We start from the raw sequence: 25,497 nt of genomic DNA on the forward strand, positions 1-25,497 counted from the left end.
ATCTGGGGAGGCCTAGATTTCTGTAGTCTGGGTCCTGTCTAGGACCACAGGCTATACAAGCTGGTATCAGGAGACCCTGCCAAGAACCCAAGACCCAGCTCACGATCTAGATCCGCCCCTAACCCTCGCACTACTCTTTCTCTGTACCAGTAGTCAAAGCCCTACCCACCCTGTACGGGGCAGGTGGTTCAGTTCTACCAGCCCTGTCCGGGGCTGGAACAATGAGGTCCAGCCACTCCTGCCAGCCCCGCCCCTTCTTCAGGCCCCACCCTATTTACCAGTAGCTCCGCCCACCCCAGCGCGAACCGGGATGCTGTCTCCTAGGCCAGGCCCCGCCCTATTTAAATTAGCAGCCCCGCCCCCGATTCCCCGCTAGTTCCGGGAGGCCCCGCCCCTCGCGGTTGGCGAGGACGCGGGCGCGCGGCCGCATTCGGGGGAATACAGCTTGGTGGGCGGTTTCCCGCGCCGAGCCGAGAGCTGGCCACTGCGCTGCCGAGGCGCCTCGCTCGCAGCTGCGCCAGGTCGTAGCCGAGCTCCGGATTCCGGAGTCGCCGCCACCCGCGGGGCCAGGTGAGTCCGGCGCGCTCCGCTGTGGCTGTGCCCGTACCCCGCGCACAGGGAGTCGGGGGCGCGGTCAGTTCGCTGCGCCGGGCCCAGGGCCGCCGCCGCCTCCCCCCACGCAAAGCGCAGCAGCGGGGCGAAGCCACAGGTGGGTGGCAGCCGGGGGCGGGGCCGGGATGCTCAGGCCTGTGGTTCCCGGGTGGCAGGGGGGGGGTACCCCAAACCCCTGAGGTGGTGGGTGGGTGCGCAGGATATAGGCCGGGCCCAGCTCCCGTGGGGAATGACCCTGCTCAGGGCGCCCCAAGTGCTCAGCGTGACCCTCCACTGCGCTGGCTCCGACCCTGACAGTTGGGGACTCCTGAGCCAGGTGCCAACCCCATGGGCCCTCCCTGGCTGGTGACTCTTGTGTCCAGTCCCACCCCCTGACATCCCTGACAAGTCAGTTGACAGCTGCTGCGCATAAATGCCAACCTCTTGATAACCCTAACAGGTGACCCCTCCACACAAGTCCCACCCTCTGACAGCCCTGACGGGTGACCTTTGAGCACAAGTGTCGCCTCTTGACTCCTATTTCTTTCCCCAGACTCCCTGGTCTCTTGCCTGTTGCCCTCATGAGAAAAACCAACATGTGGTTCTTGGACCGACTTCGGGGCTCTGGGGAGAACGGAGCCAGCCGCGGGGTGGGTGGCGAGGCTGGGGACAAGGCCTCCAAGGGCCCTTTGTATAGCAATGTGCTGACTCCGGACAAGATCCCCGACTTCTTCATCCCGCCCAAGCTGCCCTCTGGCCCCACAGAGGCCGAGGGACAGGCGGACCTGGGTCCTTCCACCTCAGAGCAAAACCTGGCTTCCCCTGGGCCCCGTCGAGCACCTCGCAGTCCCCGGCTGCCGGCGAAGTTGGCCTCAGAGAGCAGGAGCCTGCTGAAGGCGGCCACGCGACACGTGATTCAGATAGAGAGTGCGGAGGACTGGACAGCCGAGGAAGCCACCAACGCTGACCCCCAGGCGCAGGGCGCCATGTCACTGCCCTCTGTGCCCAAGGCTCAGACATCCTACGGCTTTGCCACACTGGCCGAGAGCCCCCACACCAGACGCAAGGAGTCCCTTTTCCACAGTGAGCACGGGGCCCTGGCTCAGGTCGGATCCCCTGGTGCTGGCCGCCGGAGAGCAGGGGCGAAGGCCAACGGAGGTGATGGGGGATCCCGGGAGGTTGGGGGGGCCCTGATGAGCCCTAGTCGCTACTTCAGTGGCGGGGAAAGTGACACGGGGTCCTCTGCTGAGTCGTCCCCCTTCGGGTCCCCTTTGCTGTCTCGCTCTGTGTCGCTGCTCAAGGGCTTCGCCCAGGACAGCCAGGCCAAAGTGAGCCAGCTGAAACAGTCGGTAGGTCGCCATGGCTCCCTGTCTGCGGATGACAGCACACCAGACACCAGCCCAGGTGTCCGGCGCCGCTTGACACGCAGGGCTACTCCGGAGCCGGGTCCGGAGTCCGGCCAGGCACCACGTGGAGAGCACACCGTGAGGATGGGCACCAGGGGCAGCGTGAGGCTGCTGGCCGAGTACGAAGCTGCTCAGGCCCGCCTGCGCGTGCGCCTGCTGGCGGCCGAGGGCCTGTATGAGCGGCCCTGTGATGCCCGGAGCATCAACTGCTGCGTGGGGCTGTGCCTGGTGCCGGGGAAGCTGCAGAAGCAGCGGAGCACCATCATCAAAAACAGCCGCCACCCCATCTTCAACGAGGACTTCTTCTTTGACGGCCTGGGGCCGGCCAGTGTGCGGAAGCTGGCCCTCAGAATCAAGGTGGTTAACAAGGGCAGCAGCCTCAAGCGGGACACTCTCCTGGGGGAGGAGGAACTGCCGCTGACCTCCCTGTTGCCCTTTCTGTGAGGTCGCCGGTCCCTCCCTTCGGTACTCAGCTCGGCTGAGCGGGGCGGGGCGGGGGTGGGCGGGGCCTGTGGCCTGGGTCTCTTAGAGGAAGGCTTGCTCTTTTCTTAGAAGATGGGCTGCGGGGGCGAACACTGCTCTGCTGACCGGAACCCCTTCCCCCTCTACCTTGGCCCATCCGCACAGAGTTGTGGGGTTCGTAGCAGTCCCAGGATCCTGGTATGTAAGGCAGCTGGGACCCAGAGCAGAGTTCCCTGAGTGTGAAATTTGTTCCCCCAACACCTTAGCTGCACGCGGGTGTTTTCCCCCCTGCACAGTCTGGTTGCTCAGACGCCCTGAGAACTTTGTGACATGCCCCAGTCTGTGGGAGGTCATCCTCCTTGGCCAGGCTGGCTCCAGGTAGGCCTAGCCTCCCAAGTTCTGGCGCTGATGTTCCATCCAGAGCGACAGGAGGGCTTGGCCTTCAGCGGGAGCTGGGGAAGACCGAACCCCAGAGTGCAGAGAGCTGAAGGAGGCGGAGCCTCTTGGTTGATGGCTCTGTGGCACAGGCTACCCTCCACTCTGGCCGCCGATCCCCGCCAGAGCCACCTGTACCCCAGGGCTTCTGCCTCAAGCCTGTGGCTCTCCTCACCCTGTAAATAAGCTGTAGCTGTGGTCGGTGGTGTGTGTGTGTGTGTGTGTGTGTGTGTGTGTGTGTCCGCGCACGTGTACGAGCTTGTGTTGGGGGGCAGGGTTCCAGGCTGTGCATGTGTGTGTGTCTTTCCTGCACAGGAAATCCTCACGGGGTGGGATTCATGGGCTCCCTGAATGTGCTGTGTCTAGCACAAACTCTTAAGACTCAGAACAGAGTGGACCGCCTGTTGGATAATGGTGGATGGGGGAGGGTCCAGCATCCCCTTGCCTTTTGCTGTTTCCTCAAACTGCAGAAGCCCTTGTCCCTCTAGAAAAGGGTTTTGGGGTTGATTGCTTGGACCCCTGAGGCGAGCTACGCACCTTGGAGTTGAACACCGCCCCTCTCCCCGTGCCTGGTCCCCATTGTCTCTGGGACTAGGGCACATCCAGGACCTGGGCTGGTCAGTTGGAGCGGTGGACAGAGGGTCCCAGGGGTCTCCTGTTTTCTGTCTCCCACCCTCTATGCTCTGTGGGGCCCTGGTTTTTTTTTTTTTTATACCCTGCACTGTTTGATATCTGTTTGCAGTTGACTGTATGTGAATCTCTTAAGATGCCTCCCCCAAATGTGTTTGTTTATAATGCTGTTTTTAGTGCAGTAAAGGTGTTTGGGGAGAGCGGGGGTGCAGGCCTGCTTGGTTTGTGTTTAATAACAACAGGAGTTTCACTGTGGCTGGCTGGCGGGGTGGGGGAACCTGGGGTGAGGAAAACCTTTCTTAAACTGCTCCTCTGCTGCTTGGGGCTGAACAGAAGACAGAAGAGGGAGGGAGACCCTGGCCTCTGTGATGAGGACTCACGGGTCCCGGGGTGGGCTCGGTCCTCACAACAGCCCGCACGCGGTGTGTACACTGTGGATATCCCACGAGGTGCTGGAGGCCTGTAGACTCTGCGGAAAGTCCAGCTATCTGGTGGAGGGTTGAGGGGAAGCAAGCTGTGCAGTCCCCAGAGAGCCAGCTCCATTTTCTTTTTAAGTCTTGCCAACTTGGTCTCTTTAGGTGCTGCCAGTTGCCTAAACCAGGAACTGGCTTGGACCTGCCTGGCCCAGGGATACCGGAAGACAGGCCTAGAGGCTGCTGCCTAGGTGGTAGGCACTTCCTACCGGAAGCCCTCTAGGGCCTCTCAGCTGGAACAGGGTTTTCTCTGCAGTGAGCCACTGCGGAGAGATGATTCTGACCCTGGAGTTGGAACATCGAGTCCCTGGGAGTCGCCATTCCCGCGCACACATGTCCAGCACACCAAGGTGCCGGGTGAGGACGCCTTAGCTGGACGGCAGACTAGAGGGGAAGGCTCCGCTGCCCCTCATCACCTTGGGACCGCTCCGTCAATGTGGGCTCTTAGCCTCTGTCCCGGGGGTGGGTGGGACCTCTGCTAAGGGGAAGACCTGCTGTACTGTGACACCTGTGGCCTTCTGCCAACTTGGGCATGAGTAGCAGCAATGGGGGGAAGAAACTGGGAAGTCCGAGACCGTGGGGGGCTGGGCTGGCCATGTCTGTGGCTACAGAGGGGAAGTGAGCAGAACCCAGCCCGGGTGCCCTGGTGACTGGCGGGAGGCTCAGGGCTATGGACTGACGGAGCCCAGCTCCTGCTGTCCACCAAGGCCCTGCGGCCTCTCTGATCCCCATCAAGGACCCCACACCCCCTGACCCCAGGGCAGGACTGACTCTGTGTCCCTCTCTGCCCAGGCCTGCTCAGTAGCTTAGTGTCCCAGGGCACATCACGTCCTTCTTGTGTTCCCACTGGGACCCCCCTGCCGGCTCAAGGTCCCTAGCAACCCTTCCTGCCAGGGGCCGGCCGATGAGCACCACTGAGGCTGAGGTCCTAGGATGGGTTGCCAGGGCAACTGGCCTTCTCCTGGGCCACATTCATGCCTTCCCAGAGCTGATGTCATCTCTCGGAAGCAAGTGTTCTGTGTGTCGCACTGACACCCTGTGTGGCTCTGAACACATCCCTGTCTTGGTTTGTACATGTTTTGCGTGTGTGTGTTTACCCGTGTCCATATGTAATGCGTGGGTGCCCTTTTCTGGCCAGGTTTCACCCGTGTCTCTGAGTCACAAGGGTTGTGACTTCCCCGGACCAAAGTGCAGGGCCCTCATCATGATTTCCAATACTGTTGCTGCCCAAGGCTGAGAGTCCCTCTGAGCCTGGTCCCCAGTCTGCCTCACACTGCCTGGGTGTGAGGGAGCACAAGACCGTGCCTGGCATTGCCTGTTGGTGTGAGTCCCAGGAGGACTTCTCTCTGCCTTGCCAGGGGGCTCAGGCCACAAGGTCTGTGGAGATGGCAGAGGTCAGCACGCACCTTTCCAGCCTGGCTTCCTGAGCTGTCTTCCCTTGAAGATGCAGCACTCAGCCGGGTGCTCAGAGGCAGAAGCCCCTTAGTGGACCCCAGTCATGGCCGATACGCCTTCGTCAGAGGAACTAGCATAGGAACCCTGAGCTGAGGGAGAGGGGTCCATCCACGCTGGGTCCTGCTGTGCCCGCTGTCCATGGCTGGGCATCCTTTCAGCCTGGAAAGGTAAGGAAGTCCTCTCTGTGCTCTAGCCTGAAGGCTTCCATCATGCACGCTGGGGCAGTAAGCCTATGGCTGAGGGGTGAGGTCCCCGTCCTGGGATGCCCCAGGACGAAGCGCACCAGGGACACAGCGCTAGATGCCTGGGCAGTGGACACCTGCCAATCACGAGCCTCCTGCCTGAGATCTGTAGAGGGCACTGAACCTAGGAAGGGAGCAGAGGAAAGGGGTCCGGGGTGGGGGGGCCAAGGAAGGGAGTGGGGGAAGGGTGGGGCGACAGGGATGACTCACGCACGCCCTGTACGCCCTACTCTGCAGCTGTCCATCCGTGAAACCCCACCTGCCCTCCCCAAGCCCACGTGGGGAACTGCGGCTGTCTGGGGGCCTCCCTTCCTCACGTGCTCAGCTCAAGCCTCTGTTTCCTACTTGACTGTGTGTGTGTGTGTGTGTGTGTGTGTTAACCCTGGACTCAGTCTTCACGCTCTGCAATGGTAATTAACACAATCATATTAGGTGATAATTGCAGGCAGTGACTCCCCTCCTGTTCTAGGTGGGAGGGGGCCCTCAGCCAGCTCAGCTGACTGACTTTGGGTTTCAAACTGCTGGAGTTGAAGTGGGGGAAGGGCCGCATGGTAATGAACACCCGGGTGTTTACAGGGTGTGGTTCGTGAGCTGGCCACCTGTTTACCCTCTTTACAATGGTTGGCATAAGCGCCTGTCCTCAGGGTCACTCATGGTCGGCCTTGGTTCAGGGCTGTTCCAGGTGCAGGGCAGCCTTGGTTTAACTCCTGGCAGGTTGTCCCTTCTCTGTGACTCAGTTCCTCCCCAGCACCCTGCATCCTACCCTGATGGAGGGGTAGAGAGCGACACCCAGCCCTGTGTTCTGCTCCCTGGAGTGCTGGGTTAAGAGTCAGCCTCGCCCATTGCCAGAGAGAGGGCCGGGTTGGGCCTGACTCCTGGGGAGGGGGGTCTGCCAAGTCTACTGGGTGTCTTGAGTGAAACAGGGAGGGCTTTAGGCCTCAGGGGAATTAGCCTGGACTGGTCGGCCTCAGAACTCACATGCCATGTCACACCACACCACGGCATGCCATGCCACACCACACCACAGCAGAGCCCTGATCTACGGTGATACCAAGAAGGCAAGAGTGATATTTTTGTCCCTTTCCAAGCTCTGGGTTTTCTTAACCCGAGAAAGGGACCGAGTGTCACCAACTGCTGGCCACATGATAGAGCCGGCCAGTATTCAATGTTAGCTGTATGCAGTTAGTGCTCAAAGCGCCCTGGCTGTACACAGCAAACGGTGCATATAGAAGGCGCTTAAAGGGCATTAGTTGGTGCTCCAATCTGGCTACTGAGTCTATAGAAGAAGGGGGTGCCGGGGCAACTTGTGTCCCAGACGACACCCACAGCCCTCTCTCAACTTGGGCACTTTAGAGCAACAGTCAGGTGTGTCGTGACTCCACAAGACCGGGTAACAACTATCAAATCCCAAAGGAACCATGGCCTGTGGTAACTACGGTGCCTTTTAGCATTCCGAAGTGCAAGCTGGCAGCCAGGTTCACTCCGTTCCCAGGACTCCTCCCTTCTCTCCTTATCCCTCCTCCCTGCACCTTCCCCAGCCCAGGAGCGTCTGATGCCAATCAAAACTTGCCTTTTTGTCCAAGCGTGGTCCTCACCCTTTTCTTGCTTCCTCTTGGCTCCTGGTCCTCTTTTCTTGTCCTCTCCCCCTGCGCCTCCTCTTACCGGCCCGCTCTACTCGGCGGGCCTTTTTTGTTTTGGTTTTTTGGATTTGGTTTTTTCAAGACAGGGTTTCTCTGTGTAGCCCTGGCTGTCCTGGAACTCAGAAATCCGCCTGCCTCTGCCTCCCAAGTGCTGGGATTACAGGCGTGCGCCACCACCGCCTGGCTTCATTTTCTTTTTTTTTGGCTGCCATTTTCAATCCGGTACTTTCTCTCCCTGCTCTGGACTCTTCCAGACGCCTCTGGCTGCCCTCTCCCTCATATCTACAATAACCCCGCCCCCTCCTTGACCATGCCTTGAAGTGGTCCTGTCCTCATTTCTAATCCACTCTCCACTTACTCTGGGAACTTGCCACCTTGCCAAGGGGCGGCCCAGGTAGCCAGGTGACCAGCTGGCAGCCCACAACGGTGTAGCTTCAGTGACACAGGACAATGGTTCCTGTGTGTCTGAGCTCCTGCTCGGTCAAGGACTCCAGTCAGGACATGGATGTGTTACCAGAGAGGGTGAGACTGGGGGCTTCCTGGAGGGGGAGGCATCAGGTCAGGGTGGTGTGTGTAGCATCAGGGAGTAAGGAGTGTTCTGCATGGGGACAGGCCTGGGACTCACCCACTGTTCTGGGGAACAGGTTTATTAAAGTTAAATTAGTTGTTATATCATCATTGTGATTTCACTAATGAGGCAGATGCAGGTGGATCTCTACAAGTGTGAGGCCAATCTGGTTTATATAGCAAGTTCTAGGGCAGCCATGGGTACATAATGAGACACTGTCTCAAAAAAATCTGTCTGTCTGTCTGTCTTAGTCAGGGTTTCTATTTCTGTACAAACATCATGGCCAAGAAGCAAGTTGGGGAGGAAAAGGTTTATTCAGCTTACACTTCTGCATTGCTATTCATCACAAAAGGAAGTCAGGACTGGAACTCAAGCAGGTCAGGAAGCAGGAGCTGATGCAGAGGCCATGGAGGGATGTTTCTTACTGGCTTGCTTCCCCTGGCTTGCTCAGCCTGCTCTCTTATAGAACCCAAGACCACCAGCCTAGGGATGGCTCCACCCACAAGGGGCCCTCCCCCCTTGATCACTAATTGAGAAAATGCCCCACAGCTGGATCTCATGGAGGCACTTCCCCAACTGAAGCTCCCTTCTCTGTGATAACTCCAGCCTGTGTCAAGTGGACACACAAAACCAGCCAGTACACTATCATCTATCTATCTATCTATCTATCTATCTATCTATCTATCTATCTATCTATCTATCTGTCTGTCTGTCTGTCTGTCTGTCTGTCTGTCTGTCTGTCCGGCTGTCTGTCTGTCTGTCCATCCGTCCGTCCGTCTGTCATCTATCTAGTGTGTGTGTGTGTGTGTGTGTGTGTGTGTGTGTATGCATGTGTGTGTAGACAACCCATGGGATATGGTTCTCTCCTTCCAACATACGGGTCCCTGGGATCACACATAGGTTGTCAGGCTTGGCTGCAAGCACCTTTTTCCATCTCGCCAGCACATGTAATGGGTTTGAAGATGTTTTGAAGGGGTCCCTCCCCCAGGCGCACTGCCGGAGGTCTGTGGGGCAGGAGGGAGATGGGGAGGATCTGGCTAAGGAGAAGAGTGCAGAGTTTGCAGTGCACACTCGAGAGACTGGAGTTGCCAGGGTCCTGAGAACAGAGCAGTCACCATTACCCGCTCCAAGCACACAGACCCGGGCAGCTGCAGCCTCACGGCACCGACAGTGACCCATGAAACCTGTGAGGGGGCTGAGGAGTGGCTATGTTGGTCCTGTTTAACCTGAGAATCACGAGGAGAAAAGACTAAACCCATGATTGTCCGGTTAAAGCAAGCTGTATTTGGGGTGCATCTGGGACTGGCCAACCAGCTGCCTCACCCTAAGTTGGGATTTGAGAGAACAGTTCCTGCTGGCCTCTTGAAGTTCCTTTTAGAGGAGACATAAGGTGTTCGCAGGGGCACTGTTAGACGGATATAACGGAAGGGAAGGGATACGAGTGAGACATGTCATCATGTGAAAGGCATGGTTGTGGTTTGAATATGGTTGGCCCGTGGGAAGTGACTTGATTAGGAGGTGTGACCTTGTCAGAGGAAGTGTGTCACTGTCAGGTGGGCTTTGAGGTCCTATGGCCAAGCTCTATCCGTGCAGAGGAGACCCTCCTCCTGGCTGCCTTCCAGATGTAGAGCTCTCAGCTCCTTCTCCAGCACCACGCCTGCCTGGATGCTGCCATGCTTCCTGCTACGATGATAATGGACTGAACCCGTAAGCCAGCCTTACTTAAACGTCGTCTCGTAAGTGGTTGCCTTGGCCATGTGTCTCTTCACAGCAGTAAAATCCTAAGACAGAGGGATTGCAAGCAGTTGGCATCAGGTCTAAGAGTCAGGAACTCATTGTTAATTATAAATAAGAAACCTTAACTTGCAAGGACTTAACATAGAACAAACAGGAACTTAGTCTAGTGGTTTTAACTGGAAATAGAACCCTTAACCTGAAAGGTATAATTTCTCTGTTATGGTTTCCCATTAATTTGTAAGATACATTGTTTCTGGTCTCACACAGCATGAAGGATGGGGTAGGCAAGACAGAGGGTGGCCACCCTGAGGACAGAGGCCTTTGGGGAGATCAGTGTCCTTCATGGGTAGTGGCCACCAAGGCAAGGTCCTTGTGCTCTCTGCTCTCCAGAGGGCCAAGTACCCAGAATCCATAAGCTGTGACAAATGAGTAAGAACTGAACAGCAGGCTGGGTGTGGCGGCACACACTGTCAGTCTCAGCACTTGGGAGGCAGGGCGGTGCATCTCCCCATCCGAGGCCAGCCTGGTCTACAGAGCAAGTTCCAGGACAGGTAAGGCTACACGGAAAAACCATGACTCAAAAAGCCAAAAAGTCCCCAATCCCCCAAACCAAACCGGAACAGAACAGAACAAAACAAAACAAAAGAACTGAACAGATAATTCTCTAGGCTGCGGTTCTCTACCTGAGGGTCGTGACCCCTTTGGGGTCAAACAACCTGTTCACAGAGGTTGCATAGCAGATATCCTGCATATCAGTTACATTAGGATTCATGACAGTAGCAAAATTACATTTACGAGGTAGCCACAAAATTCTATGGTTGGGGTTTCCCACAACATAAGGAACTGTGTTAAAAGGCCCAGCATTAGTGAGGTTGAGAACTGCTACACTAGAGTCTCGAAGGGCAGCACGTTCACAGAAACCACTATGCCACCCAGGAAAACCCAAATAAAAATAAAAAACCATGGGGTAACGCTTCATAGCCACAGATGTCAGCCAAAGAAGCTGCTAGGAAATTGAACCATCACACCTTAGACTGGAACAGTCACATGGTACAGCTTGGAGCAATCTGGTGGCAGTGGGCTCCTTAGAAAGCTGAATCCAGCCGGGCGGTGGTGGCGCGCGCCTGTAATCCCAGCACTCAGGGAGGCAGAGGCAGGCGGATTTCTGAGTTTGAGGCCAGCCTGGTCTACAGAGTGAGTTCCAAGACAGCCAGGGCTATACAGAAAAACCCTGACTCGAAAAAACAAAACAAAACACACACACACACACACACACACACACACACACACAGAGAGAGAGAGAAAGTTGAATCTAGATCCACAGAAAAGAAAGGCAAACAATCACAAGGCACTACTCCACAAAACTCATTCATACTTGCATTGTTTATTTAACCAGCGGTGGAAAGGCCTGGGCTGTCTGTACATGGATGCTTGGTCCACCGGCTGAAATATTATTCAGCCGTGAACAGGAACAAGGCTCTGGCACACACGATGGCATGGACGAACCTTAAGTGTGGTGCAGTGCATGAGAGTCAGGAATGAAAAGTCACACAGTGTGGGTCTCTGGAAAGAGGAAGTGTTGAGGACGCAGAACTGAGGTTTATAATTTGATATTATTTGAAATTTACTGCAATTACACAGCAGTTCTGTAACTTCAATTTTATAAAGGCTACTTTAAAAAAAAAGATTTATTTGTTTATTATATGTAAGTACACTGTAGCTGTCATCAGACACTCCAGAAGAGGGAGTCAGATCTTGTTACGGATGGTTGTGAGCCACCACGTGGTTGCTGGGATGTGAACTCAGGACCGGTGCTCCTAACTGCTGAGCCGTCTCTCCAGTCCTGAAAGCCTACTTTTAATGATGGTTTTAAATGTTTTAACCTCCCTTGCAGCCCACCACCCACCAGAGGCAGTGGAAAAGAAAGGATATGGGGGTGGGGAGGTGGGTGGGTGGGGGGAAGTGGACCTGTTTAGAAACGTTCTTTGGAGCAAGTCCCATCTGCATCGTCAGGAAATCAGCAGTTCAGATCACAGGTCAGCAGCAACAGTTCAGTCCACCTGCAAACCCTGCATGGATACACCCGCAGTCCAGTTCAGCAGTGTCAGGATAGCGGCAGTGGAGGCCATGACCTAGCAGGGACAGCCAGGCCTCAGCCGAAACAGCACAAGTCAGCCGGAGGGGCCAGGGCTGAAAGCTGAGGAGAAGATGAACAGAGACGGGAGACCAGCAAGCACTGCACGGCTCGCGCTGTAAGCGCGCCTGGCTCAGCCTCTGCCGCAGTCTGTTGGGTGCTATTCATACTCCCTCCAAACGTCACATGTCTTCCATGTGTTTGCCTCAGCACGTGAGTCTCTCTCGCTGATGTCACTCTGTCAGTCAACTTGTGGAAGCAACGAGAAGCCACAGCTCACCGCCAGAAGGTTTCCGGTGCGTTTCTCTCCACGGGGTTTTGACAGATGGAGTTCAGTTACTCAGACCGATGCTGAGGGTCCTAAGTGAAGAATTCTTCCTCGCGTGTTCTTCCATGTGCTTGCTTTAGCAGAACATCCTCTCTCCCGGGTCTGTTCAGCAAAATGAAATGTTCCTCTAAGAGTCTGCCTTAGCAGGAAAACCTGCGTCCATTTCAGCAAAACGTTCCTTCACGCGTCTGCTTCAGCAAAAGGTCCTTTTACCTGTGTCTGCTTCAGAGAAACATTCCTTCTCATATTTGCCCCAGCAGGACTCCATCCAACACAACTGACTTTCCCAAGAACCCTTAAATTTCCATGTCACGAGCTGGGCGGTGGTGGCGCACGCCTTTAATCCCAGCACTTGGGAGGCAGAGGCAGGCAGATTTCTGAGTTCAAGGCCAGCCTGGTCTACAGAGTGAGTTCCAGGACAGCCAGGGCTACACAGAGAAACCCTGTCTCAAAACAACAACAACAACAACAACAACCCCCCCTCCAAAAATTTTCCACATCACGGTTCATTGAGTCTGTACTGTTGATTGTCTGTTAGTTAAAAATATATGAGTAGAACGTGGGGAATCTTCTCAGCGCACACGTCACAGTCCCTGCAATGGTTCATGTCAGTCATCAAGTTGATTGGGGTTAGAATTTCCTGGAGGCCAAGCCTCCTGGCCCTGCCCGTGGGGTTGTCTAGATCGTGTGTGAAGATTCACATCAACTGCGAGTGTCTTAGGCAGGGTTACTGCTCTTGGGTTGGAACCCTGTGGCCAAAGCAACTTGTGGAGGAAAGGGTTTATTTGGCATTCACTTTCACATCTCAGTCCATCGTTGAAGGAAGTCAGGACAAGAACTGAAACAGGGCCAGAACCTGGAGGCGGGAGCTGATGCCCAGGCCATGAGGGCTGCTGCTTACTGGCTTGCTCCTCATGGCTTGCTCGGCCTGCTTCTTATAGAACCCAGGACCACCAACCCAGGGATGGCACCACCTACAACGGGCTGGGCCCTTCGCCCATCAATAACTAATTAAAAAAACATGCGCTGTTCCATGTTTTGGGGCCCTGAGCTGAATAAAAATAACATTCAGTCACAGCAGAAAGAACCGGTCACGGCTTCAGCAGACCCAACCATGTGGTTCAAGGATCGCGGGAACAGCTTGAGGGAGGAATGTGGAAGAGCCGGGCCTAGGAAAGTTCTCTCAGCCCGGCTCACGAGGGTTCAGAGCGGCGTTCTTAAGCCACCCAATGCTGCAACCCTTTAACACAGCTTCTCATATCGTAGGGACACCCCAGCCATAAAATTATTTTGTTGTTACTTCAGAACTGTAATTTTGCTGCTGTTATAAAGGGTAATGTAAATATCTGATGTGCTATCTGATGTGCAGGTTATCAGATATGCAGTCGCCGAAGGGGTTGAGACCTGTAGGTTGAGGACCATTGTTCTTGAGGGTAATGAGAGCTAAGAGGTAGTCACGAAGCCCAAGAATCTGGTTTCATTCTGCGTTGTCTGGAGAACTTGAATGAGGCTGGATGTAAAGTTAGTGGACTCAGGGCGGGAGAGATGGATCAGTCGGTAGAGCACTGGCTGCTCGTGCAGAGGACCTGGGTTCAACTCCCAGCACCCATGCGGTGGCTTATAGCTGTAACTACAGTTCCTGGGGGTCTGATGCTCCTCTGGACTCCGAGGGCATTAGGTACATACTGAAATAAAGAAAGCCTCCTGCCGGGTGGCTGGAGAGATGGCTCAGCAGGTAAGAGCACTGACTTCCAAAGGTCATGAGTTCAAATCCCAGCACCCACATGGTGGCTCACAATCATCCATAAAGAGATCTTACGCCCTCTTCTGGTTCCTAAAGACAGTTATAGTGTACTTACATATAAAAATCTTAAAAAAAGAAAGAAAGCCTCCTACCTTATACTAGGGAGGTAGGCAGTGTGACTTTGGGGCAAGACCCCACCAAAGGCTCCCACTTATATAAATGAAAAAGTTGCCCTGTAGGCTAATGTCGAAGTCTACCATTGTCCTGATAGCCTTCTGAGCCTAGCAGCAAAACAGTGGACTTCCTTTGTCAGCAGGGTTTCTCCTTCTCTGACCTAATCTGGGGATCTCAACCCCCCACCTCTACCTGAAGGATGTCATGTAGCCTTGGTTAGATTAGAAGGTTCAGCTTCTGTTCTCGCGATAAGAACCTGATCAGTAGCTGGGCAGTGGCTTTAATCCCAGCACTGGGGGAGGCAGAGGCAGACAGATTTCTGAGTTTGTGGCCACCCTGGTCTACAGAGTGAGTTCCAGGACAGTCAGGACTACACAGAGAAACCCTGTCTCAGAATAAATAAATAAATTAAAAAAAAAAAAAAAGAACCTGATTAGCAAGCCCCTGCGATCCCTGGGGTGCCTTCCCATGCTAATGAGGCATCTCAGTACCTTGCCCTTTGCCCCACCCTGGATATTCCTACCCTCTCCAAAACTATACAACTCTTGCTTTAAAGTTGATCTGTCTCCCCAGAGCTGGTTCTGGTGTGATTTTTGTTGGTACTCAAAATCTGTGTGAAACCATGTTTATCAGAAGGGAGACCCACGTGCAAACCTCCCTGAAAGCTGACAGCCTGAACTAAGAATGTAGCCGAGGGAGTTTAAGCTAGACAACCGACATGACACCATGTGTCAGACCCGGCAGCAGGATGCGGTAGCATCCGGGTCTGGAAGATGCAGCGTCAAAGGGCTGTGGACTCTTACAGCATGGTTCTAGATTTTATTATTATTTTGGTCTGGCAAATACCTACCCTCCTATCCCATCTTTTCTTGTTTGGGATGGGAATGTTTATTGTGTGCTGTTATGTATTGCGATATGCGATCGTGTTTGATTTTATAGGTGCTCACAATCAGGGATATCTTGGACCCCCAAACAGTGTTAGAGCCGTTAAAGACTACAGAGTGGGGACCTTTGAAATGGGATGGCATGTATTTTGCATTATAAGATGGCCACGAGCCTTGGGGGACACAGGAGACAAGGGGAGGAAGGTTAGGGCTCAGAAGTAGTAAGTTTAGGTGTCAAATAGATGAGAGCAGTGACGGATAATAATTACCTTGTACGGAGCCCTTAGCCATGTCAGTGAAGGTTGTCTAGAGCAGCTTGACTGAGGGAGGAACACCCACGTCAAACGTCAACCGTGGATGGCGCCTTTCCTGGGCTGGGGTCCTGGCCTGGAGAAAAGGGGGGGGGGGAATGCGAGCTAGGCTCAATCCCAACATTCGGGAGGAAGAGGCAGGGGGATCTCTGTGTCTCTGGAAGGGCGTGTGGGCAGATGAGGGAGAAAGTGAGCTGAGTAAGCTTTTGTCTGACCCGACTGGATACAATGTAAAGTGAGTTGAGTACCGGCTTTTGTCTGATTCCTGACTGGATACAAAGTAAAGTGAGCTGAGTACGGTTTTTCCTCTGATTCCCGACTGGATACAATGTGACCATTTGTTCTGCTGCCCCCAGGATGGACTCCATGAAATGGGAGTAGAAATAAGCTCTTTCTCTTTTAGTTTTTTTTTTTTTTTGGTTAGAGTATTTTAATATTTTCTTCATTTAAATTTTATTTTTGTGTACTTTGCTTGCATGAATGTCTATATACCATGAATCTACAGTGCCAATAGAGACTGGAGAGGGCCTGGGATTCTCTGGAACTGGAGTTACAGGAAACTGTGAATCACAGTGTAGGTGGTGGGAACTTAACCTGTGCCTTCAAATGCTTTAAATGCTGAGCCATCATCTCTCCAGCCCTTGCTAGGGTGTTTTATCACAGCGACAGGAAACTAATACAGCTCTGTGTGGAAGGGGCCCAGTGACTGACTGTCATGCACTTCAAAAATCCATCCCATAACTGTACCCTTATCCTCCCACTATCTTCCTATCTTTCCTTTCACCAACCACTGTTCATCATCCTCCACCATCCTCCCACCACCGTCCTCCCACCACCATCCTCCCACTATCTTCCCACCACTGTCCTCCCACCACCATCCTCCCACCACCATCCTCCCACAACCATCCTCCCATCACCATTCTCCCATCACTATCCTTTCATCACCATCCTCCCACCACCATCCTCCCACTATCCTCCCACCACCATCCTCCCATCATCATCCTCCCTCGCCATCCTCCCCCTCCTACACCCTCCCCATCCGCCGTGCTCTACCATTGTCTTCCTATACCTTCCATCTTCCTCCCTTTGTCCTGCCAACATCCTCTCTTGTCCTCTCACAGTCCTCAGTCCTCCTCCCTGCTGCCTCCCACCATTCTCCTCCCACAGTTCCCCTCTTGTCCTAGTTTTCAAGGTAAAACACAATGACAAAAAGTAGCTTGTGAGGAGGGTGCACAGGTTACAGTCCTACAGGCTGTTGGTTACAGGTTGTAGTCTGTTAACAAGGGAAGTGAGGGAGGGCAGGAACTCAAGCAGGAGCCTGGAGATGTACCTCAGGATCCCCTTCCCAGGGTGGCACTGTCCCCAGTGAGCTGACCCTCCCACATCAACTGTCAATCAAGACAACGTTCCCGTAGACTTGCCTACAGGCCTAGCTGGTGGGGACATTTCCTCATGAGGCTGTCTCTTCTCCTGTGAGTCAAGTTGACAGCGGAAGATCGGCCTCAGTCGTCACACCCACCTCCATCATTTTAGGGTGGGGGGATGGGTGAGATCGGCCTGGGGCTGAGGCAGTGAGGAGCTAGAGCTCCCTGGTGATACCCAGGGAAATGTACCCCCGCCCCGTGCCCTAGCAGACGGAGTACCTGGAAGGCCTGTCTTCTATCTCACCAGCAGCGGGGTTTGCACACACCGCTCAGCCCCGTGAGTAAGAATTGAATTTTAATCTAGATGAGCCACGAGTTTTCCTGAGTCTGAGCCAGATCTGCCATCAAGGCCCTCGGTTGCCCTCTGATGGGAGTGCCGCACTCTGCCAGCCAGCCTGGGCCCGGAGGCTCTCCAGGGGCCTCCACCTCTGGCTGGAGAGGGGCAGTGCGGGCAGGTGGTGTGCCCCGTCTGTGCTCTCCAGAGCTGCTGCAGCGCCCAGCCTCACCCACCCACCAGGTCTGCACGCACGCACGAGGCCTCTGGCCCAGGGGCTCCTGGGTCCTGTTTGGGCTCCTAGGTGTTTCTCTGGACCAGGGGAGCTCCTGGCGTGGAGTGGGGTGGTCACCTCTCCGAGTTACAGAAGACCCGGTGTCTATTAATAAACCCGAGATGGCGCCGCGCCGCGGCCCCTCCTCACTGGCTGCATCCCCTTAGGCCCCCGGTGCTGACTCACCCCGCTTCATTTTAGATCCTCTCTTTCCACCTCCCCCACCGAGACGACTTAATTTAGTCTCAGGCGAGAGAGCAAGAGCGCCTGGCGCGTGGCGCATGGCGGGAAGCCCAGCTCTGCCCGATTCCACTCTGGGTGTCTCCATAGGAACCGGACTGCGCTGGGGAGCGCCAGGAAGGAGGACCGCACTGCAGCTCGGCTCTGCCTCCCGACGCCCGCCCGGGCCTGAGGATGCTCACGGCAGCCTCTGCCCACAGCCATGCAGGATGTCTAGGGACCTTCAGGTCCCCACTGAAACTCCCGAATGCCTTGGGAAGAGGCGGAAACGTGAGAATCGGAACAAAGCTGCCGTCAGCTCCTACGTTTCTGTCTCCGTAGAGCAAGCAAATTCTGGGATGTTCTACCCTGGGGAAGAATCGCAGAGTCCCAGGATAAAGAATAGAGGCCCCGCCCCCGCCCCGTTCATAGAGTTTGGGAAATAATGATATGTGTGGAAGACTTCCTCTGAGTATGGTCATAAGATGCTTTAGCAAACGCAGGGTTAGGGGCAGAAAAACAAGAACATGGGGCCAGCACCGGCCACCCATCCCTGCTGGAGTGTGAAGACCCTTCCCCGACCCCTGCTCCTGCAGGGCGTGTGTGTGCTCCACACCTCCTGCCACGGGCCCTCCACACTGCGTGTGCCCAGGCTCCACGTGTACCTCCTACTGTGCTCCATGCTGCCCTCGCTATGGCGCTGGCTACAGTAACGCCTCGCTTCTGCCTGCTGTTCACTGAGTTGGCTCAACATCACATGCGTTGGCGTCTCAGATCTATGAGGACAATCTACTTTTTTTTTAAATTAATTAATTAATTAATTAAATGTATGTACACTGTAGCTGTGTTCAGATGCACCAGAAGAGGAAGTCAGATCTTGTTATGGATGGTTGTGAGCCACCATGTAGTTACTGGGATTTGAACTCAGGACCTTTGGAAGAGCAGTCAGTGCTCTTAACCACTGAACCATCTCTCCAGCCCTGACAGTCTACTCTTAATGAAGGTTCCTGGCCCTCGGGACAGGTAGCTTTAGCTCAGTGAGGCTGGCTTGGACTTAGAGAGAATGAGTTCTCCCTACCTTGCTGGTGAGGGTGTTTGAACCTAGGACCTCATGCGTGCTAGGCAAGCACTCTGCTCCAGAGCTACAGCCCAACCCTGAATCTGCATCAGCTGACTGTACAGTGTTTGACATTTATCAGGGCAGCCAGCAGGACTCACATACAACCAGAGGAGACCAAGTGGAAGGCCTCTCTTAGATTACCTCCTGGGTACTCCTTGACACCACTCGGCAGGGAGGACGGTGGCCTTTCTGTACAGATGGAAAACAGTCTTGCCTGGCTGCCGGAGGAGAGCACCTGGAAGGGTGCTATGGGGTAGGGACAGAGGCTGAAGGGTAGCTTGGGTCCCCAGGCAGCACCCAGCTCCCGGTGGCCCTGTGTGCTGCATTTCCTAGCTGTGATCACTCTGCGGAACTGTGGGACCTTGGAAGAACCAGTGGTGCTGCTGGGGCAACCGGGCCTCCTCCGGCGCAGCTCAGGTGCTCAGAAAAGCCACGCAGCCCACGCCAGAGCTGGAAGTAGCCAGGTCCTGCGTGGGGCCTTCCCGGGAAGCGTGGAATAGTCTGAAAGGAATGGAGGTGAAGATAGCTGTGTTCTACAGCTTCCGTCCGTCCGTCCGTCCGTGCCTCCGGGCTCAAGGAATGCTGGGAAGTCAAACCTTTGTTAGTGCCAAACAGAGACTTTGCCCCTGGGAAGGCCGAGGAGCTGGAATCCAGGAAAAAAGGTCTGAGTTTTCGCCATTGTATTGATTGTTTCAGCCCTGCTCCCATCCGGGCAACAGTCTATGCATCTCCTGGTTCTGTTGGAGCCACAGGTTACCGAGCCAGGGAAGAGCACACCCGTGAATCTTCGAGGCAGACTACAGTATCAGCAAGGCTACTTTGGCCCTAAGATTTGTTCAATGATAGTTTTCATCCGCGCTGGCTTACTTAGCATCCTTTTCTGGTTTGTAAGTTCTGCCCAGCTCCTGGGAGACTTGGAGCCTCCTTGACGCAGGAGGGCACCAGTGGCCGTGAGTAGGCCACCACCTAGTGGCCATCATGAGCATCACCATGGTCTCGGCTTGCAGCACTGCTGAGCTGGACCTCGGAGGAGCTCAGGCTCCTGCCTCGACCGCGTCGGGAAAGGGAAACGTGATGTCTACGTTGAAATCGAACACCAGAAAAGTGCTGAGGTCCAAAACAAACGGAGAGGAGCATGGACGTCCTGATGCTCGGAGAGAAATGGAGGCGGGGCTGAGGGAGGGAATCCAGGGGGGCGGGGACGGGGGCGGGGTCAGGGACGGTGGGGTGGGAGGGGGATGGGGTCAAGGGCATCATGGAGCCGGGAGAAGTCCTGGAAGGAGGGAGAGGGGGCCGAGGGGAGGATATAAGGGGGCGGGCTGAAAGGAGCACAGAAGTGGGGAGGGGGCTGAGGAGAGGGCGGAGGAGGCGAAGGAGCAGAGAAGAGAATGGGGCGGTAACAGTGGAGATACAGAGCAGAGGAATGGTTGTGTTGTTTGAAGTCAGGGCGATGTGGGAGGCGGTTGGGATCTGTGCTATGGGCGGGCTTGTGTCTGATGCCGCGACCCTGTGCACTGCTGTCCTGTCTGGCTCCCTCTGTGGTTGGACAGCCTGGCTGCTCTCACAGTTGGGCTGGCCCGAGTGCCTGTGAAAAATGTGGGCCGATGCGTGGCACCTTTTCTCCCATAACCTGTCTTTGCACGGATGGTGTCCCCGAAGTCGGGCCATCTCTGTGACCTTGGGCAGGCCAGATCATTCCTGTGTGTACAGGCTGAGGTCCACAGCTGAGGGCTCCGGAGGTGAACTCCTGATCAGTGCGGTCAAACCCAGGGAACTCTTCCATAGAAGAGCCTGGTTTGGGTCTGGGTCTGGGTCTCAGCCTTAGAGTAGATCCTTCGTTAATATCAGCCACTCTGACTCTGGTTTCCAGAACCAACGGGAATAAGCATCAGGTTTCTTAAACTGTGGGTTGCAACTCCACACATGACTGAATATTTGGTCATAAAAAACTGGACATCAGTTAGAGGTTTCGAAGCACAAAACATCTAAAAAGGAACTTGAAATAAAAACCATAGCAAACCTGAGGTGTGTCTTATAGCTGTCTTTTGGCTGATTTGTGGGTTCCTCTTTCTTCCACCCTTCTCCACAACTCCCTAACACCAGATAAGGGAAAAACGGAGGGAGAGAGGAAAGAGTTCCCTAAATAAGGTCAGGGGTTGGAAAGGGGGGGACATCATTGTTAGGTTACCGTCTGCTGATCAGGGGCACTGAGTTCCTTGGGGCGAATTTGATCTTCACCAGCAGGATATCTAATTTCTTCTCGTTTCTTCTTTGTGCACGGCTACTTAACGCACTTCGACTAGTAGTGCCCCTTGCCCCTGAATCAACAACCCTCTGCTTGAGCCCCTAGCGTTTATATAGCCTCTGAGAAGTTCCCCGAATTCCAAACATTACACAATCCCAGAAACCACCTGCGGCTGGCAAAACCACGCCTCTGCTAGAGCACAGAGCAAATCATAGTCAGCTGCCTCGGACAGTCCAACGCAGCCACATCCCACACCTGGGGTTAAAATGAAGACGTGATCTCTCTCTCTCTCTCTCTCTCTCTCTCTCTCTCTGTTTCTTTTTTTGTTTGTTTGCTTGTGTTTAGAAACCCAAATTCTCGCTACAGTCTCCGGCTGTGTTCTCCTGTGCAGTATCGCACAGTTTCACCACAGCTCTGGACATGCATAGTGCTGCCGTAGCGCACACTGACCAATGTGGCTGAACTCCCTCCATGCAGAGCCTCCTGTGTATGACTATGGTGTTTGCATTGTTCACAACCCTTTCTGCTTTTGTAGAAACATAACGGTTAATTCATGGACAGCAAAGACAGTACTGTCATCCTTCTCTGTGTATCAAACAGAGAAGGGTCTTTTTGTGCTGGGATTCTTGGAGCTGACTTATGTCCTCTAGTATCCACGATACATTCTAACGAGAGTTAATGTTAATGTAAAAACAGGTGAGCACGTCATCTCGCTGCTGTTCAGATTTGCTGTTATTGCTCCTGAGTGCTAAAGTTATATATTATACCTTGTGGTGGGTTAAATATGCTTGGCTTAGGAAGTGGCACTATTCAGAGGTGTGGCCTTGTTAGAGTTTGTGTGGCATTGTTGGAGGAAGTGTGTTTCTGTGGTGTGGGCTTTTTTCCGAGACAGGGTTTCTCTGTGTAGCCCTGGCTGTCCTGGAACTCACTCTGTAGACCAGGCTGGCCTCGAACTCAGAGATCTGCCTGCCTCTGCCTCCCAAGTGCTGGGATTACAGGCGTGAGCCACCACCGCCCGGCTAGGTGTGGGCTTTAAAACCCTCTTCCTAACCTTGTGGGAGCCAGTCTTCTCCTAGCAGCGCTCAGGTGAAGATGTAGAACTCTCAGCTCTGCCTGTGCCATGTCTGTCTGGACACTGCCATGCTCCCACCTTGAGCATAATGGATCTATTTTTGTGCTTGTGTGGACTTTTTATGCGCATCACATGTGTGCCTGGTGTCTGTGGCAGGCAGAAAGAGTCTGAGCCCCTGGAGCTGGAGTCATAGTAAGTTGTAAGTAGCCTGATGTGGGTGCCGAGTCCTCTGGAAGAGCAGTGAGTCCTTTTAATCACTAAGCCGTCTCTCAGTCCCTAATGTTTTGTTTTTATGTATGTGTGAGTATATGCCATAGGTGTGGAGGATTTGAGTGAGAATGATCCCCATAAGCATACGTATTTGGTCCCTAGTTGGTGGAACTGTTTAGGAAGGATCAGGAGGTGTGGCCTTGTTGGAGGAGGTGTGGCCTTGTTGGAGGAGGTGTGGCCTTGTTGGAGGAGGTGTGGCCTTGTTGGAGGAGGTGTGTCACTAGGCTGGGCTTTGAGGTTTCTTTTCTTTTCTTTTCTTTTCTTTTCTTTTCTTTTCTTTTCTTTCCTTCCTTCCTTCTTTCTTTCTTTCTTTTTGTGGTTTTTCGAGACAGGGTTTCTCTGTGTAGCCCTGGCTGTCCTGGAACTCACTCTGACCAGCCCAGGCTGGTCTCGAACTCAGAAATCTGCCTGCCTCTGCTTCCCAAGTGCTGGGATTAAAGGTGTGCGCCACCACTGCCAGGCCTTCAGTAATCACTCTTATGCATATCTGCAGTGAAAAGGGGCAATCAAGGAAAAAAAACCCAAAATGTACAGTTTGAGGAGAAAAAGAGCTGGGGAGTGTGATATTGAAGCAAAGCCTTGTGCTCAGAGATGGGAAAAGTTTAAAGAAAAGCCGGGTGATAAACTGGAATAAAGGGAGTGGTACCCCCAGGGCAGGACCCCACCCAGTTAATCCTGCAACCCCTGGTAGGGAAAGGCTGGGTCCTAAAAAGCGTTAGCAAGTCAAAGTTTATGCAAATTAATTCAAGGGAGGCGGCCAGGCTCCCTTCCAAGCAGGCAGTAGAACTTGGCGGCTGAGTGTTTCTGAATTTGTCAGGGATACAGGAGTAAAGGTGCTGTGGAATCTTCCTGTGTGTGTGTGTGTGTGTAGAGAGAGGGGAGAGAGAGAGAGAGAGAGAAGGCTTACCTTGGAGACCCAGATGTTGGAGATGCCAGAACCTTGGGACACCTTCCAAGGAGAACTGCAGATAGGGTGTGACCAGCCAAAGGGAGAATCATGTTGTAGTCAACAAAGCTGGAAGGGCAGCAGCCACCAGAGCACTCTGACATCAGACAGAGACACCGGGTTTGGAGTCTGCCCTGCTGAGGTTTGTCCCAGTGTTTCCTCACTGTGCCCCTTTCCTCTTTTTTTTGGGAATGGTGATGTATAGTTTATGCCGTTGTATGTTGGAAATACATAATTTGCCTTTTTTGATTTTATCAGGTGTTACAGTTTTATAGTTAAATTTATAAATCAAAGAGATTGCGGTGACTCTTAGAAGAGACTTTGAAATTTTAAACAGTGCCGATACTGTGATAGACTATGGAGACTTTTGAAATTGAACTGAGTACATGTGTACTGTGATGTGGCCACCAGCCTATTGGGACCAGAGAGTGGGATGTGGTGGTTTGAATACACTTGGCCCACGGGAAGTTGAAGAGGAAATTTCTGGTTTCCTTGGAGATTCAGGTCATCAGGATGTTTTGCTGAGGCAGACAGACAAATGAAAGGACACATGATGTTTAGGAAGAACATAAATATGACCACAGACAGTGGGACACCACTGCAGCCTTGCTCCGCCTTCCTAGTCTTTGCTGATGATGCTCCTGTATTGGTTCGCCTTGCATTGGTGATCTTCACTTGTCATAACGTGAGTTAATCTAGAGTAACTCACTAAAGAACTTCTCACGGTGCTCCAGTGGTCTCTTGCTGCCTCTGTGGACTCAGGCCAATTGGCGGAGTCTCAAAGTTTCATCTAGATTGAGCTGCCGCTGTCTGCCAAGTAGACTGGACTGAAGCTGCTGATTTTTCTTTTTTCTTTTTTTCTTTTTTGTTTTTTGTTTTTTGTTTTTTGTTTTTTGAGACTGGGTTTCTCTGTATAGCCCTGGCTGTCCTGGAAATCACTCTGTAGACCAGGCTGGCCTTGAACTCAGAAATCTGCCTGCCTCTGCTTCCCAAGTGTTGGGATTACAGGCGTGCGCCACCAGGGAAGTTGCTGATTCTTGTTTGGTGGTTTGCTAGTAGACTGAACTGCTGGTATCCTAAGAATGAAGACTGGAATTGCCCCAAACTATTTCCAAATAGGCCCACTTCCTCTGCATCCTAATAATCTTTCTTTTCCACTGTCTCTGGTTGGTGATGGGCTGGAGGGGAGGTTAAAACATTAAAGAATCAAAAATCAAGTGCCTGTAGGAAGAGGCACTATTGGGAAGTGTGTGCTTGTTGGAGAAAGTATGTCATAGTGTGGGTGACTTTGAGAGTGTCCTCCTGGCTCCCTGTGGAAGGCAGAGTCCTCTCCTAGCTGCCTTTGGATCAAGATGTAGAAGTTTTGGCTCCTCTAGCACCACGTCTGCCTGCATGCTGCCGTGATTCTTTTTTTTTATTATTCAATATATTATTTACATTTCAAATGATTTCCCCTTTCCTGAATCCTCCCTCCCTGAAAGTCCCATAAACCCTCTTCCCTCCCCCTATTCTCCAATCCACCCCTTCCAGCTTCCCTGTCCTGGTATTCCCCTACACTGATGAATTGGGTCTCTCCAGGACCAGGGGCCTCTCCTTCCTTCTTCTTGGGCCTCATTTGATATGTGAATTGTTTTTTGGGTATTCCAAGCTTCTGGGTTAATATCCGCTTATCAGTGAGTGCATACCATGTGTGTTCTTTTGTGACTGGGTCACCTCACTCAGGATGACATTCTCCAGTTCCACCCACTTGTGTGAGAATTTCATGAATTCATTGTTTTTAATAGCTGAGTAGTATTCCATAGCATAAATATACCACATTTTCTGTATCCATTCCTCCGTTGAGGACAGCTGGGTTATTTCCAGCTTCTTGCTACCATGATTCTTGCCATGAAGATAATGGACTGAACCTCTGAACCTGTAAGCCAGCTCCAGGTAAATGCTGTCCTTTGAGAGCTGCCTTGGTCATGGTGTCTCTTCACAGCAATGGAAACCCTGAGACAGGCTCACATATCAGAATGCTTGGTCCCCAGTTGATAGAACTGTTTTGGGGTGATTAGGAGGTGCGACCTTGTTAGAGGAGGTATGTCACTGGGCTTTTAAAGGCCTGTGCAAGGTCCAGTGTCTCTTGTTCTACGCCTCCTACCTGTAGCTGAGAGGGAAGCTCTCGCTACTGCTGCAGCACCATGTCTGCCTCCCTGCCGCCATGCTTCTCACCATGGTCATCCTGGGCTCACTCTCTGTCACAGGACGCAAACCCCCAACTAAATGCTTTCTTTTACAGGTTGCCTTGGTGATGGTGTCAGAGCCCCTGGAGCTGGAGCCCCAGGCATTTGTGATCTACCAGGACCAACACTCAGGTCCCCTGCAAGAGCTGCATACTCTCTCTCTCTCTCTCTTTTTTTTTTTTTTTTTTTTTTTGGTTTTTTTGGATTTGGTTTT

General features: G+C 53.4%; 1 protein-coding gene across 3 annotated transcripts; it reads left to right on the forward strand.

The window, feature by feature from the left end:
- The first annotated feature begins 394 nt into the window (after window positions 1-394).
- C2cd4c (C2 calcium dependent domain containing 4C) lies at window positions 395-25,437 on the forward strand. Of its 3 annotated transcripts, XR_007974660.1 has the most exons (3): window positions 395-570; window positions 1,145-2,657; window positions 25,340-25,437. XR_007974660.1 is itself a non-coding variant. In XM_052165753.1 (2 exons), the coding sequence occupies exon 2, from the start codon at window positions 1,173-1,175 to the stop codon at window positions 2,439-2,441; it is 1,269 nt and encodes a 422-aa protein (XP_052021713.1). In that variant the 5' UTR covers window positions 395-570; window positions 1,145-1,172; the 3' UTR covers window positions 2,442-3,729. The 3 variants fall into 3 exon arrangements, 2 of the variants coding, with proteins under 2 accessions (XP_052021713.1, XP_052021714.1); XM_052165753.1 differs by lacking the exon at window positions 25,340-25,437 and having other exon boundaries at window positions 1,145-3,729; XM_052165754.1 differs by lacking the exons at window positions 395-570; window positions 25,340-25,437 and adding an exon at window positions 601-709 and having other exon boundaries at window positions 1,145-3,729.
- The last annotated feature ends 60 nt before the right edge of the window (window positions 25,438-25,497 follow it).

This window comes from Apodemus sylvaticus, chromosome 20, assembly GCF_947179515.1.
Source record: "Apodemus sylvaticus chromosome 20, mApoSyl1.1, whole genome shotgun sequence".
Lineage (NCBI taxonomy): Eukaryota > Metazoa > Chordata > Mammalia > Rodentia > Muridae > Apodemus > Apodemus sylvaticus.

Bases quoted from the DNA above. Each gene is read 5' to 3' on its own strand.
- C2cd4c (XM_052165753.1), top strand. From the start codon at position 1,173: ATGAGAAAAACCAACATGTGGTTCTTGGACCGACTTCGGGGCTCTGGG.